We start from the raw sequence: 19,582 nt of genomic DNA, 5'->3' as shown, positions 1-19,582 counted from the left end.
ATATACCCAACAAACAGTGCCACCGTCCCCAACTACCTCTCATGTCTCCCTTCTACCCCCCTCCATTCCCGCTGACAGCTTAATTTTTCTCAAAGAAGTCGATGAATGGCTGCCACCTCAGAACAAACCCCTGCAACGAACTCCTCAAGGAGTCTGAGAAACCTCGCCATGTCGCTAACCCACACCCTGTCTTCGGGGGCTCAGAGTGCCTCCACCCTAGTAAGATCCGTCTCCAGGCCACCAGGGAGGCAAAGGCCAGGGTGTCGGCCTGTCACCCCCTGGGCTCCCGGGTCTTCCGCCACTTCAAAGATCGCCACCTCTGGACTTAGAACCACTTGTAATAGCTCTGACATGACGTCCGAAACCCCTCATCCTCGGACATGCCCAAAACATATGGACATAGTTCACAGGACCCCCGCACATGCCCACACATATCCTCCACCCTCTCATAGAACCTGTTCTTTCAGGCCACTGTCATGTGTGTCCTGTGGACCACCTTAAACTGTATCAGGCTGAGCCTGGCGCACGACGAGGACGCATTAACTCTCCTCAGGGCCCCCTCACATAACCCGGCCTCCAACTCCCCACCCAGCTCTTCTTCCCATTTTCGCTTCACCTCCCCTATCGGGGCTCCCTCCCACTCCATCAGCTCCTTATAGATCTCTGAGACCTTCCCCTCTCCCACTCCTGTTCTCAACACCACTTTATCCTGTGGCCCCCAGCGGCAGGTACGGGAAGGTCGAAACCTGCCTCCGCACAAAATCCCTCACCTGCAGGTTCCAAAACCCATTCCCCCCTAGCAACTCGAACTCCTCCTCTAGCTCCTCCAGGCTCAGGAAACCCTCATCAATAAAGACATCCCCAAATCTCTCAACCTTGCCTGCCAGTGACAACGGGAGCGCATCCCACCTCTGAAAGTCCCCCCTCATCTGATCGACGAACCGCCCCAAATTTAGTTTATGCAGCTGCTCCCACCCACTTGGATACCCAAATATCGAAAGCTCCCTCCCACCACCTTGAACAGCATCTCACCCAATCTCCTCTCCTTCTCCCTCACCTAGATCGCAAAGACCTATCTCTTACCCAGAATCAATTTGTGTCCTAAAAACCGGCCGAATTCCTCTAGTATCCCATAATCCATCCATGGACCTCCCATAAGTATTCCCATTCCACCCGATCAAAGGCCTTCTCTATGTCCATGGCCACCACCACCTCAACCTCGCGCCCCTCTGGATGTATCATTGTCACATTAAGTAACCTCCTAATGTTGGTCGCCAGGTGCCGCCCCTTAACGAACTGTCTGGTCCTCCCCTATTACCCCTGGGACGCAGTCTTTGATCCTTGTGGCCAGGATCGTCGACAATAGTTTGGCATCCACATTCAACAGGGAGATCACCCTATGCGACCCACAATTTTCCAGGTCCTTATCCCGTTTTAAAATGAGGGAGATCGACATCTGTGACAACGTCGGGGGGGAACACTCCCAGCTCCTTTGCTTCATTGAAGGCCCTTACCACCAGAGGTCCCAACACCCCCGAGAACTACTTTTTTTTCCTATAAATTTAGAGTACCCAATTCTTATTTTTCCAATTAAGGGGTAATTTAGCGTGGACAATCCACCTAACCTGCACATCTTTGGGTTGTGGGGGTGAAACCCACACAGACATGTGGAGAATGTGCAAACTCCACATGGACAGTGACCCAGGGCCGGGATTCGAACCCGGGTCCTCGGCGCCGCAGTCCCAGTGCTATCCACTGCGCCACATGCTGCCCCTCCGAGAACTTAATATAGAATTCCACCGTACCCGTTCGGTCCCGGGGCCTTACCCGATTGCACCGCCTCCAACCCCTCTACCACTTCTACCAGCCCAATTGGGGCCCCCAAGCCCTCCAGCAACTCCTCAACCATCTTCGGAAACTCCAACCCTCCCAGGAACCTCATCCCCTTTTCTCCTGCCGGAAGCTCTGTCTTATACAGTTCACTATAAAACTCCCTGAACTGACCATTCACCGCTGCCTAGTCCAAGACCGTGTTCCCTCCCGTGTCCTTCACTTTCCCAATTTCTCTTGTCCCTCCTGCTTCCTCAACTGGTGCGCTAACATCTGATGGCTTCTCCCGTACTCATACACCCCTCTCACCCTTCGCCCTATCGCCTTACCCGCGGTTACCAACCCAAATTCCATTTGCAGCCTCTGGCGTTCCTTTAGCAGCCCTTCCTCCGGGGTCTCTGCATACCTCCTGTCACCTGCAGCATTTCCTCCACTATCCTTCCGATCTCCACCCGCTCCGCGTTCTCCCTGTGTGCCTGAATCGAAATAAACTCCCCCCTGACTACTGCTTCCAGTGTCTCCCAAACCGTACCTGCCGAACCCTCCCCGTGTCATTAATCTCCACATACCCCCGGAAGGCCTTCCTCACCCGCTCACACACTCCTTCCTCCGCCAACAGTCCCACATCCAGCCGCCATTGTGGGTGCTGGACCCCCCCCCCTTTGCTCACTCATCAATCCACCCAGTGCGGGGCATGGTTCGACACCACTATTGCCAAATATTCGACATCCACCACCCCTGCCAACAACGTCTTATCCACCACGTTCGGGAGTACACCTTGTGAGGCCCCCCCCCCCCCCTTGTGCTCCATGAACCCCCGGAGCTCCTTAGCTGTAGCCGACACTCTCCTCGAACTCGACCAGTCCAATCTCGGATCCAGGACTGTATTAAAGTCCCCCCCCATAATCAGCTGATGAGAGTCTAGGTCTAGAATCTTCCCCAGCACCTGCCTCATAAATTCCGCATTCAGCCCTGACTGAAGCACTTGCCCAACCCATCCTTTCCTCAACCTAATCTGGTCTCCCACCTTCAGGCGTGTCTCTTGTAGCATAGCCACATCCGCCTTTAATCGCTTTAAGTGTGCGAACACACGGCCCTCTTGACCGGCCCATTACCCCCCACCCCCGGCCAATTAACCATAGCCCCTCTTGGGCCAGACAACCGGTCACGCACCTCTCCAGGCCTGCCCTCAGGTGCCCACCGCCATCTATCCTCCTCCCCATACATTTTCCAAACCCTACACCTGTCAGCCCCCTCTCCGGCCAGTCCATTGTCTCTGACAAATTCTACCGCCTCCTCCGCCAAACCAAAGTACAATTCCTGGCCTTCGTAGGTCACCCACAGACGTGCCGGGTACGATAGTCCGAACTTCACCCCCTTCATGTAGAGGGCAGCCTTGACCTTGTTGAAACTCGCTCTTCTCTTGGCCAGCTCTGCACCCAGGCCCGGGTACACTCGGATTTCACTGCCCTCCCAGGTGCAGCGCCTTGTCTGCCTGGCCCACCTCATAATCTGCTCCTTGTCCAGGAACCGGTGCAACCGCACCACCGTCGCCCTCGGCTGCTCTCTTCCCTGGAGCTTCCTCATTAGCACCCTGTGCGCTCGATCCACCTCCAACGGCCGTGCAAACACACCCTCTCCGAGCAGCTTCTCCAGCATCCTCCCCACATGCGTGCCAGCATCGGCTCCTTCACTCTCTTCCGGCAGGTCCACGATCCGAATATTCTGCCTGCGTGACCGATTCTCCAGGTCCTCAACCTTCTAGAGCCGCTTCTGCTGATCGCACCTCAGTCCCATTCCCGCGACCATCGAGGGAACTGCTCCTTGTGTTCCCCTGCCACCTCCTCCATCTTCTGGGTTGCCTGACCCTGGGCCGCCAGCTTCGTTTGCACGTGGCCGACCACCGCCCTGATCGAATCCACCGCCCAGGGCAGGTCCTCCAGACTCTCCTTCCGTTGCTGGGTGAACTTCTCGATCAGGAATTTCACCAGCTGCTACGTCGATCACTGAGCCGGCGGGGCCCCTCCTTGCCCCTCCGCCATCTCCACGTGCGTCACAGGCGCCGCACCAGCTCTAACCGACTGATTCCCTCTTTTCCGACCGGTTCTAGCCGTCAGCTCCATACACCAGAGGGCCAATCTCTTCCACTCACTCTCCTGCACCTATATTTCTCCTCACATCCACTTGTTAGCCAGGGAAAAGGTCTGAAAAAACCGCCATGAGCGGGAGCCACCCGATGTGCCACCACTCACTCCATGGTCGCCACCGGAAGTCCTCAGCAACACTTTTTGCTGAAGATTTGTTTCCTTTTATGTTCCAGATCGCCAGGTCTTCAATTTTAGCAGAGGAGCCAAGAGTGGAAGAGTTTCACCTTAAGCTGAAAGAACTTTGCAGCTTCCCACAGAATGAAGAACGGCTCTCTGCCAAAGTGCTGAGTGTCATTCAAGAGTATAAAAGGTAACTGCACACATTGGTCCTAATTGTTCATCATGCAAATACACTGCTCTATGATGAATATTCAATGAATATTTGTGTCTCTTTGAAGGAGTTTGTCACTTTGTTTCATTTCTCTACCCTTTTCACAAAATCCCTTTCAATTTTTTCTTCAAATATTTAGTCACTTTCTTTCTTAAACACTCGGCTGGGTACAGTTTTTCCCACTGTTTGTTGGGGCTAAAAGGCCATAGCTTTGACAAAGGGTCACCTGGACTCGAAACGTTCGCTTTTTTCTCTCCTTACAGATGCTGCCAGACCTGCTGAGATTTTCCAGCATTTTCTCTTTTGGTTTCAGATTCCTGCATCCGCAGTAATTTCCTTTTAGCCCACTGCACTGTTCCTGGGATGGGGCGAGGGTATTCAATATCTTGTTTTTAATGTCCATCAGTGTTAAGTACATTTTTCTCAGCTGTTGCTTTATTCTGTATGATGATACTAACAGTGACACCCATTTTTTGGCTATTTCTATGTTATAAAAATCCTTCACAATAAATCTGTACTTGTAATTAGTCCCTTGTGTAGGGACTATATCTGAAAATGTCCTGCACGCTCTCCATGGCCTTAACCTCCCACCTAAAGTAAACTTCCAAACTGAACATTTGATTCCTGTAGTCACCTAACTAATTATTTGTATGAGCTTAGTGCCAGTCCTTCACTGTATCCTGTGCCCCAATTTGTGAAATTTTTCATCCTATGCAACTTTCATTTCAGAATGTTACCCACTTCTCATGTTTAAAGATTTGTATAGTTGAACACTTAAAGCTCTACTATTACCATTTATAATCATAGAATCTATGGCATGGAGACAGGCCCTTTGGCCCAAACTGGTCCATGCCAACCACAAAGCCCATCTAAGCTAACCCCATTTGCCTGCATTTGGCCCATATCCCTCTAAACTGTTCCTATCTATGTATCCGTCTAAACGCCTTTTAAATGTTGTCAATGTCCTTGCCTCACCCACTTCCTCCGGCAGCTCATTCCACATACGTACTACCTTCTGTAAAAACGTTGCTCCTCAGGTTCCCATTAATTCTTTCCCCTCTTAATTTAAACCTATGCCCTCTAGTTCTCGATTCCCAACCCTGGGAAAAAGGACTTGGTGCATTCACCCTATCCATGCCTCTCATGATCTTATACACCTCTATAAGATCGCCCCTCAGTCTCCTACGCTCCAAAGAAAAAAGCCCAGCCTGTCCAATCTCTCCCTGTAACTCAGTCCCTTGAGTCCTGGCAACATCCTTGTAATTCTCTTCTACACACTCCAGTTTAATAACATCTTTGCTATAGCAAGGCGACCAACACTGAACACAATACTCCAGGTGCCAACGTCCTGTACAACTGCACCATAACCTCCCAACATCTGTACTCAATGCCCTGAACTGATTTAGTGTGTGGCTCATCATTTTTTCTTTCAAATGTTGCTTCCTGTTTCTCTGCACTGAGTCCCATCAGAATAAAGGAAGTAGGAGCAGGAACAGGCCATGTGCCACCTCGAACCTTGCTTCATCATTTCATATGATCGTGGCTGATCTTGAAGCTCAATTCCACTGACCTGCCGGACCAACATTATGCATTGATTCCCTTAGAGATCAAAAAGTTACCTAACACCACTTTTAATTACTATTCACTATCTCTATGCAGAACCTTTTTCATCATTCTACTTCTGCCGTTGGTGTCTCGATGGATCACAACATCGGGATGCTCTCCCTCCCACTGCAAGTTCCCCTCCATCCCGGAGCAGATATGCCGAACACTGGCACCAGGCAGGCGCCACAACTTTTGGGACTTTCGATCCTGGCTACAGAGAACAGTGTCTATTCCCCTAACTATACTTTACCCGGCTACGACTACATTTCTCTCTGCACCACGGTGTGTGGTCAGTTTGTTCATCCTCCCTTCAGTCCCCGCTCTTGTCCACACGGGGCAAGAATCACAAACCTGTTGCACAGGGGCAGGGTATAAGGCTCCTGCAGTGCTACTTATTGGATCCCTCTACCTACCTCACTTGTAGTCACACCTTCCTGTCCTTGACCACTGACCGAAGTCCAGGTAGTTAATCTAAGGGGTGTGACTGCTTCCTGCAACACAGTGTCCAGATACCTCTCCCCCTCCCTGATATGTGGTGACTGGAACTGTGCACAGTACTCTAGCTGAGGCCTAATGGGCATTTTATACAGCTCCACCAGAAGCTCCCTTATCTGAAATGCCATTGCTAATAAAGGCAAGTATCCCGTATGCCTTATCTACCTGGCCTGCTGCCTTTAGTAATCAGTGGATGTGCACCCAAGGTCCCTCTGGTCCTTTATACTTTCTTGATTCCTACCGTTTATTCTGTATTCCCTTGTCATGTTAGTCCTCCCAAAATGGGGAGTCAGGATGTAAATTAGGCACTGCAGGATACCCAGCCTCCGACCTGCTCTGGTAGCTGCAGTATTTACATGGCCAGTCCCGTTCAGTTTCTGCTCAGTGCTAACCACCACGATGTTGATGGTGGAAGATTCAGTGCTGCCATTGAATGTCAGGGCGAGATGGTTAGATCCTCCCTTCATGGAGATGTCCATTGCCCGGTACATATGTGGTATGAATGTTACTTGTCAGCCAAAGTTTAGCTATTGTCCGGGTCTTGCTGCATTTGGACATGGAGTGCTTCAGTACCTGAGGGGTCGCAAACATTCCCACATAACGTCAGAAAACGTGAACACATCACTCTTGGTCTAAGGCACTAATGTAGATTGTAAATATCAGGCCTTACACAACTCCGCTAGTTGTAGCATGGCAATCTGGAAATGCACCGTTTCTCCAGACTCTCTGCTTTCTATAGGTTAAAGAATCCAGTATCCATGGCAATACATTGCCTCTAACTACTTGAGCACTTAACTTGCATATTAACCTTTATTGTGGCACTTTTATCAAATGTTTTTTTTGAAATCCAAACATACTCCAGCCTGGATTTTCTGCTCCCATTTGCCCATGTGGTGTAGGGCAAGGTTGATGTGGGGTCTTGCCCAATCAGCATGTGAGTGAAGCATAGAAAATCTCAGCACGAGTAGCCATTATGCTCTTCAGGTCTGCTCTGCCGTTCATTTTATAATCATGGCTGATCTCATGTGGGACTTTGTCGAAACCCTTCTGAAAGTCAAAATATACCACATCCACTGGCTCACCTTTCATCAACTCTACTAGTTACATCCTCGAAGAACTTTAGTAGATTTGTCAATCATGATTTCTCCTTCATAAATCCCTGCTGACTCTGTCCAATTCAACCACTGTGTCCAGTGCTCTGGTACAAAATCTTTGATAATGGACTCTAGAATTTTCCCCACTGGGCATCAATGTGGGGCCAGAACATGGGTCAGTGGGGTTTGAGAGGTAGCTTCAGACAATGAATGGACACTGAGTGATGCTAACAGTCAAGACCCTGTCTGTGATGCTGCAGTGAGGGGATCATACGAAACATGGAGCCTGATGAACTTCCTGTCATTCTTCATACTCTCAGATAGGAGAGACGAAGAAGACTTCAATGGGAAGCCAAAGGCAGGAACAGAACCTGAAGGGGTGACAGGTCCTGCCCGACATAAGACCATAAGACATAGGAGCAATGAATTGCACAGACCCACCACTCTCTGGCTGAAGAAATTTCTCCTCATCTCTGTTCTAAAGTGACTCCCTTTTATTCTAAGGCTGTGCCCCCAGGTCCTAGTCTCCCCTGCTAATGGAAACAACTTCCCTTCATCCACCCTATCTAAGCCATTCATTATCTTGTAAGTTTCTATTAGATCTCCCCTCAACCTCCTAAACTCCAATGAATAAAGTCCCAGGATCCTCAGACGTTCATCGTATGTTAGGCCTACCATTCCTGGGACCATCCGTGCGAATCTCCGCTGGACCCGCTCCAGTGCCAGTATGTCCTTCCTGAGGTGTGGGGCCCAAAATTGCTCACAGTATTCTAAATCGGGCCGAACTAATGCTTTATAAAGCTTCAAAAGTACATCCCAGCTTTTATATTCCAAGCCTCTTGAGATAAATGACAACATTGCATTTGCTTTCTTAATTACGGACTCAACCTGCAAGTTTACCTTTAGAGAATCCTGGACTAGGACTCCCAAGTCCCTTTGCACTTCAGCATTATGAATTTTGTCACCGTTTAGAAAATAGGATGGGCCCAGGGTCTACAGATGGCGTCTGACATACTTGCGGATGTCTTGAGTGTCAGTGTCGCCGAAGACTACGCATGTCCATGAAACTGTTTGGTCATATCTGCTACTTTCTGCAGGATTTGGTGCCATGGGGATTTGGAGGGCATCCATTGCCAGTATCACTGAAAGTACAGTGGCTCCTTCTAAGACTCCATAGGTAACCTCTCGAATTTTGTAAGCCCCCACACACTGGTGTATAGAGGAGGTGACAGTCGTAATCTTTGCAAGGGCCTGCAACTTTATCCATTTTGACTGGGATCAAGCAAGCTAGAATGGATGGGCTTTGTGCAAACCCCTGGCTTTCCACAGATACAGGGTGTCATTGACGACATTTGTGTGGCACTCAGATCTCCGGGACACCAAGCAGTGAACCATGTGAATCACAAGGGCTTCCACTCGCTGAATGTGCAGCTGCTCCGTGACCGCGCCAAACACCCTTGAGGTGTGTACACAGTTCCAGAGAGTCGGTCTCCATTCCCGGACATGTTTCAGGGTCCACAGCAGATGTAGGGTTAGCCCCTCTGGGACCAGTGCTACCCACTGAGGAGGTGGCTGACGACACCTGAGCAGAGACCGCAGAGTGCAGCTGAGACAAGCTGCAAGGCTCATGCTGTAACTCGTACTTCGGTGGAGCAGACCGCAGGGATGCTGCCAATGAGGTTCCAGTGCCTGAATGGATTTGAGGCTCCACCAGAACAATCTGCAGAGGGTTTCATACATCATGGTCGCTTGCTGCACTCTACACAACATGGTGCTGCAACGGGGGAAGAACTGCTGAGGAGGAGGTGGTGCAGCAGCACATTTCAATATATAAAAGGTAAGAGAGACGCAAAAATAGACATTGGACCACTGGAAAATGTGGCTGGAGAAGTAATAATAGGAAACAAAGAAATGGCAGACAAACTGAATAGTTACTTTGCATCAGTCTTCACAGTGGGAGACACCAGTGGGATGTCAGAGCTCCAGGAGAACCAGGGGGCAGAAGGGAGTGCAGTGACCATTAGTGAGGAGAAGGTTCTGGGGAAACTGAAGGTGGATAAATCACCTGGACCGGATTAACTACACCCCAGAGTTCTAAAAGAGATAGCTGAGGAAATTGTGGAAGCATTGGTGGTGATCTTTCAGGAATCACTGGAGGCAGGAAGGCTCCCAGAGGACGGAAAGTGGCTAATGTAACACCACTGTTTAAGAAGGGAGGGAGGCAGAAGACGGGAAATTAAAGGCCGGTTAGCCTGACTTCGGTCACTGGCAAGATTTTAGAGTCCGTTAGTAAAGATGAGATCGCGAAGTACTTGGAAGTGCATGATAAAATAGGACTGAGTCAGCACGGCTTCGACGAGGGGAGGTCGTGTCTGACAACTCTGTTAGAGTTCTTTGAGGAAGTAACAAGAAAGATAGACAAAGGAGAACCAGTGGGCGTAATTTAGATTTCCAGTGGTCCTTTGACAAGGTGCCGCAAAGGAGACAGTTAAATAAGTCAAGAGTCGGAGTTCCGGGTGCGGCGATGACCAGCTGAGTCGCACGTTTTGGCAGCTCCCTGTGAAACGGACTTTTGGGCTCTTGATAGGAGCCCCAACGGCAATTTTAACGGCTGAAAACACCGTGCGGTAAACCAGAAGGGTGTTCCCCCTGGACACGGATGGAAAAAGGAGAGGAAAGTGGCCGGATTGCAGCGGATCCTTTGGAGCAGCGGCAAGGAAGGCAAGCAGAAACCAAGATGGCGTCGGAAGGTGGCAGTTTCATATGGGGCCCTGAACAACAAGAGTTTTTGAAACGCTGCGTGGAGGAGATAAAAAAGGAAATGAAGAAAGAGTTGTTGGCCCCGATATTACAGGCGATTGAAGGGCTGAAAGAGGAACAAAAGACCCAGGAGCAGGAGCTTCGGGTCGTGAAGGTGAAAGCAGCAGAGAATGAAAACGATATACAGGGCCTGGTGGTGAAGTCGGAGATACAGGAGGCACACCAGAAACGATCTGTGGAGAGGCTGGAGGCACTGGAAAATAACGCAAGGAGGAACAACTTGAGGATTCTTGGCCTTCCTGAAGGTGTGGAGGGGGCGGACGTCGGGGCATATGTGAGCACGATGCTGCACTCGTTAATGGGAGTGGAGGCCCCGACGGGTCCGTTGGAGGTGGAGGGAGCATACCGAGTTATGGTGCGAGGATCGAGAGCAGGAGAAGCTCCCAGAGCCATAGTGGTGAGATTTCTCCGTTTTAAGGATAGAGAAATGGTCCTTAGATGGGCGAAGAAAACTCGGTGTAGTAAATGGGAGAACGCAGTGATCCGCGTCTATCAAGATTGGAGTGCGGAGGTGGCGAGAAGGAGGGCGAGCTTTAATCGGGCCAAAGCGGTACTTCACAAAAAAAAGATAAAGTTTGGAATGCTGCAACCGGCAAGACTGTGGGTCACATATCAAGGGAGGCACCACTACTTTGAGACGGCGGATGAAGCGTGGACTTTTATTGTAGAAGAAAAATTGGAATGATTGGACTACGAAAATGAACGTTTGGACAAAGTGGTGGGACGAGTGGGGGGCGGGCGAAGAGGGATTGTATGATTAATCCTGCGGTATGGTAACTTTTCTTTCTCCCACAGGTGGCAATGGGGGGAGGTGGGGAGGGAGAGGAGATGGGGCGTTGGCCATGGGAGGCGGGGCCGAGGGAGAGGCGCGCTATGATAATTATGGCGGGAATAGAGAAGCAGGAAGGAGGGGGCGCCGCACGGGGCGAGCCGTGATCACGGGGGGAAGCCGAGGTCAGCCAGAGTTTGCTGACTTCTGGGAGCAACATGGGGGGAGTAATTACACTAGCGGGGGGTCTAGCCGGGGGGGGGGGGGGAGGGGGGAATTACTGGGTTGCTGCTGCTGGGGAAAGGGGGGAGTGGGTACGGGAAAGGATGGGCGGGGGGGCACCGTCTGGGAGAAATACAGCTGCGTGGGAACTGGGTGAGAAGCTGGAAAAAGATGATGGCTAACCGGCAAGGGGGGGGGGGGGTGGGAAGCCCCCCAACTCGGCTGATCACGTGGAACGTGAGGGGGCTTAACGGGCCGATAAAGAGGGCACGAGTACTCGCACACCTTAAGAAACTTAAAGCAGATGTGGTCATGTTACAGGAAACGCACCTGAAACTGATAGATCAGGTTAGGTTGCGCAAAGGATGGGTAGGGCAGGTGTTCCATTCGGGGCTGGATGCGAAAAACAGGGGGGTGGCTATATTAGTGGGGAAGCGGGTAATGTTCGAGGCAAAGACTATAGTGGCGGATAACGGGGGCAGATACGTGATGGTGAGTGGCAAATTACAGGGAGAGATGGTGGTGTTGGTAAACGTGTATGCCCCGAATTGGGACGATGCCAATTTTATGAGGCGAATGCTAGGACGCATCCCAGACCTAGAGACCGGAAAGCTGATAATGGGGGAGACTTTAACACGGTGTTGGAACCAAGGCTGGATAGGTCGAAGTCCAGGACTGGTAGGAGGCCGGCAGCAGCCAAGGTGCTTAAGGATTTTATGGAGCAGATGGGAGGGGTGGACCCGTGGAGATTCAGTAGACCTAGGAGTAAGGAGTTCTCGTTTTTCTCCTATGTCCATAAAGTCTATTCACGCATAGACTTTTTTGTGTTGGGTAGGGCATTGATCCCGAGGGTGAGGGGAACGGAATATACGGCTATAGCCATTTCGGATCATGCCCCACACTGGGTAGACTTGGAGATAGGGGAGGAAACAAGAGGGCGTCCACCCTGGAGAATGGACATGGGACTAATGGCGGATGAGGGGGTGTGCTTAAGGGTGAGGGGATGCATTGAAAAGTACTTGGAACACAATGACAATGGGGAGGTTCAGGTGGGAGTGGTCTGGGAGGCGTTGAAGGCGGTGGTTAGGGGGGAGCTGATATCAATAAGGACACATAAAGGGAAGCAGGAGAGTAAGGAACGGGAGCGGTTGTTGCAAGAACTTTTGAGGGTGGACAGACAGTATGCGGAAGCACCGGAGGAGGGACTGTATAGGGAAAGGCAAAGGCTGCATGTGGAATTTGACTTGCTGACCACAGGCACTGCAGAGGCACAATGGAGGAAGGCGCAGGGTGTACAGTATGAATATGGAGAGAAGGCGAGCAGATTGCTGGCACACCAATTGAGGAAAAGGGGAGCAGCGAGGGAAATAGGGGGGGTGAGAGACGAAGATGGAGAGACGGAGCGGGGAGCGGAGAGAGTGAATGAAGTGTTTAAGACATTTTATAAAAAATTGTATGAAGCTCAACCCCCGGATGGGAGGGAGAGAATGATGGAGTTTTTGGATCGGCTGGAAATTCCCAAGGTGGAAGAGCAGGAAAGGATGGGATTGGGAGCACAGATCACGGTAGAAGAAGTGGTGAAAGGAATTAGGAACATGCAGACGGGAAAGGCCCCGGGACCGGACGGATTCCCAGTTGAATTTTACAGAAAATATTTGGACTTGCTCGCCCCGCTACTGACGAGGACCTTTAACGAGGCAAAGGAAAGGGGACAACTGCCCCCGACTATGTCAGAAGCAATGATATCGCTTCTTTTAAAGAAGGAAAAGGATCCGCTACAATGCGGGTCCTACAGACCAATCTCCCTCCTCAATGTAGATGCCAAGGTCTTGGCCAAGGTAATGGCAATGAGAATAGAGGAATGTGTCCCGGGGGTGGTTCATGAGGACCAAACTGGGTTTGTGAAGGGGAGACAGCTGAACACGAACATACGGAGGTTGTTAGGGGTAATGATGATGGCCCCACCAGAGGGTGAAACGGAGATAGTAGTGGCGATGGATGCCGAGAAAGCATTTGATAGAGTGGAGTGGGATTATCTGTGGGAGGTGTTGAGGAGATTTGGGTTCGGAGAGGGGTATGTTAGATGGGTGCAGCTGTTGTATAGGGCCCCAGTGGCGAGTGTGGTCACGAATGGACGGGGATCGGCCTATTTTCGGCTCCATAGAGGGACAAGGCAGGGATGTCCTCTGTCCCCATTACTGTTTGCACTGGCGATTGAGCCCCTGGCGATAGCGCTGAGAGGTTCCAAGGGATGGAGGGGAATACTTAGGGGAGGAGAAGAACACCGGGTATCTTTATATGCGGATGATCTGCTACTATATGTGGCGGATCCAGCGGAGGGGATGCCAGAAATAATGCGGATACTTGGGGAGTTTGGGGATTTTTCAGGGTATAAATTGAACATGGGGAAGAGTGAGCTGTTTGTGGTGCATCCAGGGGAGCAGAGTAGAGAAATAGAAGACCTACCGTTGAGGAAGGTAACAAGAGACTTTCGTTACCTGGGGATCCAGATAGCTAAGAATTGGGGCACATTGCACAGGCTAAATTTGACGCGGTTGGTGGAACAGATGGAGGAAGATTTCAAGAGATGGGATATGGTAGCATTGTCAATGGCAGGGAGGGTGCAGGCGGTTAAGATGGTGGTCCTCCCGAGATTCCTCTTTGTGTTTCAGTGTCGCCCGGTGGTGATCACGAAGGCTTTTTTCAAAAGGATAGAAAAGAGTATCATGGGTTTTGTTTGGGCCGGGAAGACTCCGAGAGTGAGGAAGGGATTCTTACAGCGTAGTAGGGATAGGGGGGGGCTGGCACTACCGAGCCTAAGTGAGTATTATTGGGCCGCTAATATTTCAATGGTGAGTAAGTGGATGGGAGAGGAGGAAGGAGCGGCGTGGAAGAGATTAGAGAGGGCGTCCTGTAGGGGGACCAGCCTGCAGGCTATGGTGACAGCCCCATTGCCGTTCTCACCAAGGAACTATACCACGAGTCCGGTGGTGGTAGCTACACTGAAGATTTGGGGACAGTGGAGACGACATAGGGGAAAGACCGGAGCACTGGGGGGGTCCCCGATAAGAAACAACCATAGGTTTGCCCCGGGGGGAATGGATGGGGGATATGGAATGTGGCAAAGAGCAGGTATAACGCAATTGAAAGATCTATTTGTGGATGGGAAGTTTGCGAGTCTGGGAGCGCTGACCGAGAAATATGGGTTGCCCCAAGGGAATGCATTCAGGTACATGCAATTGAGGGCTTTTGCGAGGCAACAGGTGAGGGAATTCCCGCAGCTCCCGACACAAGAGGTGCAGGACAGAGTCATCTCAAAGAAATGGGTGGGGGACGGTAAGGTGTCGGATATATATAGGGAAATGAGAGACGAAGGGGAGACTATGATGGACGAACTAAAAGGGAAATGGGAAGAAGAGCTAGGGGAGGAGATTGAGGAGGGGATGTGGGCAGATGCCCTAAACAGGGTAAACTCGTCGTCCTCGTGCGCCAGGCTAAGCCTGATCCAGTTTAAGGTATTACACAGGGCACATATGACTGGAACACGGCTCAGTAAATTTTTTGGGGTGGAGGATAGGTGTGCGAGGTGCTCGAGAAGCCCAGCGAATCATACCCATATGTTTTGGTCATGCCCGGCACTACAGGGGTTTTGGATGGGGGTGACAAAGGTGCTTTCGAAAGTAGTAGGAGTCCGGGTCGAACCAAGCTGGGGGTTGGCTATATTTGGGGTTGCACAAGAGCCGGGAGTGCAGGAGGCGAAAGAGGCCGATGTTTTGGCCTTTGCGTCCCTAGTAGCCCGGCGCAGAATACTGCTAATGTGGAAAGAAGCCAAGCCCCCGGGGGTGGAGACCTGGATAAATGATATGGCGGGGTTCATAAAGTTAGAGCGGATTAAGTTCGTCCTAAGGGGGTCGGCTCAAGGGTTTACTAGGCGGTGGCAACCGTTCGTCGAATATCTTGCGGAAAGATAGATAGGGGAGAACAAAGAAGGCAGCAGCAGCGGCCCAGGACTTTGGGGGGGGGGGGGGAGGGATGGGGGGGGGGTGTGGCCTGAGACAAGGCAGTTGCCAATTAGGGCTAGTTTTTATTTTTTATTTTTTTTGTTATTTAATATTTATTTATTTGTTGTTTTTGTTTAAATTTAAAAAGGTCATTATTATCTGTATTGTTGCAATGTTGTGTAAAGGATGCACAATGTACTGTGTTGGTTGACCAAAAATTTTCAATAAAATATTATTTTAAAAAAAAAAGTCAAGAGTCCATGGTGTTAAGGGTAAGATCCTGGCATGGATAGAGGATTGGCTGACTGGCAGAAGGCAGAGAGTGGGTATAAAGGGGTCTTTTTCAGGATGGCAGCCGGTGACTAGTGGTGTGCCTCAGGGGTCTGTGCTGGGACCACAACTTTTCACAATATACATTAATGATCTGGATGAAGGAACTGTTACTAAGTTTGGAAAGCATGAAAAGTTCTGCAGAGGGACAGGTAGTATTGAGGAAGCAGGCGGGCTGCAGAAGGACTTGGACAGGCTGGGAGAGTGGGCAAAGTGGCAGTTGGAAAACAATGTGGAAAAGTGTGAGGCATTTTTGAAGGAGGAATGGAGGCATAGACTATTTTCTAAATGGGGAAATGCTTAGAAATCAGAAGCACAAAGGGACTTGGGAGTCCTTGTTCAAGATTCTAGTAAGGTTAACGTGCAGTTTCAGTCGGCAGTTAGGAAGGCAAATGCAATGTTAGCAAACATAGAACAGTACAGCACAGTACAGGCCCTTCGGCCCACGATGTTGTGCCGACCATTTATCCTAATCTAAGATCAACCTAACCTCCACCCCTTCAATTTACTGCTGTCCATGTGTCTGTCCAAGAGTCGCTAAAATGTCCCTAATGACTCTGACTCCACCACCTCTGCTGGCAGTGATTCCACGCACCCACCACACTCTGTGTAAAGAACCTGCCTCTGACATCGCCCCTATACCTTCCTCCAATCATCTTAAAATGATGTCCCCTTACTTCCGGTTGCGGCGATGACCAGCTAAGCCGCACGTTTTGGCGGCTCCAACTTGAACGGACCTTCGGGCTCTTTTAAGAGCCCCAACGGGGAATTCTTTTCGGGACGAAACCCGGTGTGGAGTGAGACAACCGGGAGTCCCCCCCCCCCCCCCCCCAACGAAAAAGAAAAATATCGGCGGCGGCGGCCAGATCGCGAAGAATCCTCGAGGACAGGGGCAGAAGGGAAAAGGAGCAAGATGGCGGTGGAGAGAGCCCAGGCGACATGGGGGCCGGACCAAGACGAATTCTTGAGACGGTGTGTGGAGCTGCTTAAGAAGGAGGTGCTGGCCCCGATGCTACAAGCAATTGAGGGGCTTAAGGAGGCACAAAAGACCCAGGAGATGGAGCTCCGCGTGGTGGAGCAGAAGGTGACGGACAACGAGGACGAGATCCTGGGCCTGGCGGTCAAAACGCAGACGCACGAGGCGCTCCACAAAAAGTGCATTGAAAGGATTGAAGTCCTAGAAAACAGATCACGGAGAAAGAACCTTCGGATCCTGGGTCTCCCCGAGGGAGTGGAAGGAGCGGACGGCGGGGCTTACGTGAGCACGATGATACGCTCGCTAATGGGAGCTGAGGCCCCCTCGGGCCCCTTGGAAGTGGAAGGGGCCATCGGGTCCCTGCGAGGAGACCAAAGGCGGGAGAACCACCTAGGGCGACGATCGTGCGATTTCATCGTTTCAAATACAGAGAGGTGGTTCTGAGATGGGCCAAAAAGATACAAAGTAGTAGATGGGAGAATGCGGTGGTACGGGTGTACCAGGATTGGAGTGCGGAGGTGGCGAGAAGGAGGGCGAGTTTTAATCGAGCCAAGGAGGTGCTACACAAGAAGAAGGTGAAGTTCGGGATGTTGCAGCCGGCGCGACTGTGGGTCACGCACCAGGAGAGGCATCACTACTTCGAAACGGCGGAAGAAGCATGGACCTTTATTAAAAACGAGAAACTGGATCAGAACTGAGGGACTGATGATGGAGGGGAAACGGCAATGCTGATGTATATAGAGATGTAAATTGGGGAGGGGGGGACACTAAGAAATGTGGGCGCCGGTGAGGGGGAAGAAGAGTCATAGGCGGGTGATGGGGAATGGAAGTGGGGCGGCAGAGGGAGCTGCGCCACAAGGGGCGGGACGGCTCTAGAGAACACGGGGCTTATTGTTCTTGTTCCCGCGCCAGAAAGATGATGGCGGGAAGATAGGCGCAAGGTAGATGGGAGTTCCCCACACGGGGGGGGGTCAAGGAGAGAGCGGGAGAAGCCGGGGTCAGTTGAAGTCAGCTGACTTTCGGAAGCAATATGGGGGGAGTAATCATGATAGATGGGGATCTAGCGGGGGGGGGGGGGGGGGGGAGGATAACTGGGTTGCTGCTGCAGAGATCGAAGAGGAACTGGTAAAAGAAAAGGTGGTCGGGGCGGGAATGCGCCGCCTGGGGAACGGGTGGGTGCGCGGAACCGGGACGTGGGAGTGGCCTAGAGAGGGTGATGGCTAGTCGACGGGAGGGGGGCAGGCAGCCCCCCAGTTCGGCTGATCACGTGGAACGTGAGAGGCCTAAATGGGCCGATTAAAAGGGCCCGAGTGTTCGTGCACTTGAAAGGACTGAAGGTGGCGGACCAAGTTAGGTTAAGGAAAGGATGGGTGGGACAGGTGTTCCACTCAGGGCTGGATGCAAAGAACAGAGGGGTGGCCATACTGGTGGGGAAACGGGTGTCATTCGAAGCTAGGAACATTGTAGCAGACAGCGGAGGCAGATATGTGATGGTGAGTGGCAGACTGGAGGGAATGGAGGTCGTGTTGGTTAACATATATGCCCTGAATTGGGATGATGTGGGATTTATGAAGCGGATGCTGGGACGTATCCCGGACCTGGAGGTAGGAAACCTGATAATGGGGGGGGACTTCAACACCGTGTTGGACCCAAGGTTAGATAGATCTAGATCTAGGACCGGAAGAAGGCCGGCAGCGGCCAAGGTGCTTAGGGGGTTTATGGACCAAATGGGGGGAGTGGATCCGTGGCGATTTGTTAGGCCGATGGCCAAAGAGTTCTCCTTCTCTCATGTTCACAAGGTGTACTCCCGGATAGATTTCTTTGTTTTGGGAAGGTCACTGATCTCGAGGGTGGAAGGAACTGAGTACTCAGCCATAGCTGTTTCAGATCATGCCCCACACTGGGTGGACCTGGAATTAGGAGAGGAGAGGGAGCAGCGTTCACTCTGGCGACTGGATGTGGGATTACTGGCGGATGAGGGAGTCTGCGGAAGGGTCCGGGGATGTATCGAAAGGTACCTGGAGGCCAATGACGACGGGGAGGTCCGAGTGGGAGTAGTATGGGAAGCACTAAAGGCGGTGGTCAGAAGAGAGCTGTTCTCCATCAGGGCCCACAAGGGGAAAATAGAGGCCAAGGAAAGGGAAAGACTACTGGGGGAGATTTTGAGGGTAGATAAAGAATACGCGGAAGCCCCGGAGGAAGGACAATACAGGGAGAGGCGACGACTCCAGACCGAGTTCGACCTGTTGACCACAAGGAGGGCGGAGGCACAGTGGAGGAAGGCACAGGGGATGAGATATGAATATGGGGAAAAGGCGAGTCGCCTGTTGGCCCATCAGCTGCGAGGGAGATAGGGGGAATTAGGGATGAAAAGGGAGCTACGGTGCGGAGAGCAGGGAAGATAAACGAGGTGTTTAAGACCTTTTACGAGAGACTATATTGGTCCCAACCCCCGGAGGGAAAAGAGGAGATGCGGCAGTTTTTGGACCAATTGAGGTTCCCGAGGGTGGAGGAGCAGGAGTTGGAAGGCCTGGGGGCGCCGATTGGGGTGGACGAGGTTACCAAGGGGCTGGGGAACATGCAGGCAGGGAAGGCCCCGGGACCAGATGGGTTCCCGGTGGAATTCTATAGAAAATATGTGGACTCGTTGGCCCCCGCTGCTGGTAAGGACCTTTAATGAGGCCAGAGAAGGAGGGACCCTACCCCCGACAATGTCGGAGGCGACGATATCGCTAATCTTGAAGCGGGATAAAGATCCGCTGCAGTGCGGGTCCTATAGGCCTATCTCACTGCTAAATGTGGACGCCAAGTTGCTAGCAAAGGTGCTGGCAACGAGGTTAGAGGACTGTGTCCCGGGGGTGGTGCACTAAGACCAGACAGGGTTCGTAAAGGGGAGACAACTAAATGTCAACGTGCGACGGCTATTAGGGGTGATAATGATGCCCCCAGCAGAGGGGGAGGC

At 51.6% G+C, this 19,582-nt stretch overlaps 1 protein-coding gene across 4 annotated transcripts in view; it reads left to right on the top strand.

Annotated features, from left to right (window-relative positions):
* syne3 (spectrin repeat containing, nuclear envelope family member 3) overlaps positions 1 to 19,582 on the top strand; it is a 177,367-nt gene that overhangs the window by 89,306 nt on the left and 68,479 nt on the right. For all 4 annotated transcript variants that reach the window (XM_072494475.1, XM_072494474.1, XM_072494472.1 and 1 more), the window contains one exon: positions 4,151 to 4,287. In XM_072494475.1, the coding sequence (XP_072350576.1) occupies positions 4,151 to 4,287 (137 nt within the window). The remainder of the gene's footprint in view (positions 1 to 4,150; positions 4,288 to 19,582) is intronic.

This window comes from Scyliorhinus torazame, chromosome 2 (assembly GCF_047496885.1).
Source record: "Scyliorhinus torazame isolate Kashiwa2021f chromosome 2, sScyTor2.1, whole genome shotgun sequence".
Taxonomy (NCBI): Eukaryota; Metazoa; Chordata; class Chondrichthyes; order Carcharhiniformes; family Scyliorhinidae; genus Scyliorhinus; species Scyliorhinus torazame.
Note: the sequence above shows the minus strand (reverse complement) of the source record. Positions and strands in the feature narration are given on the sequence as shown.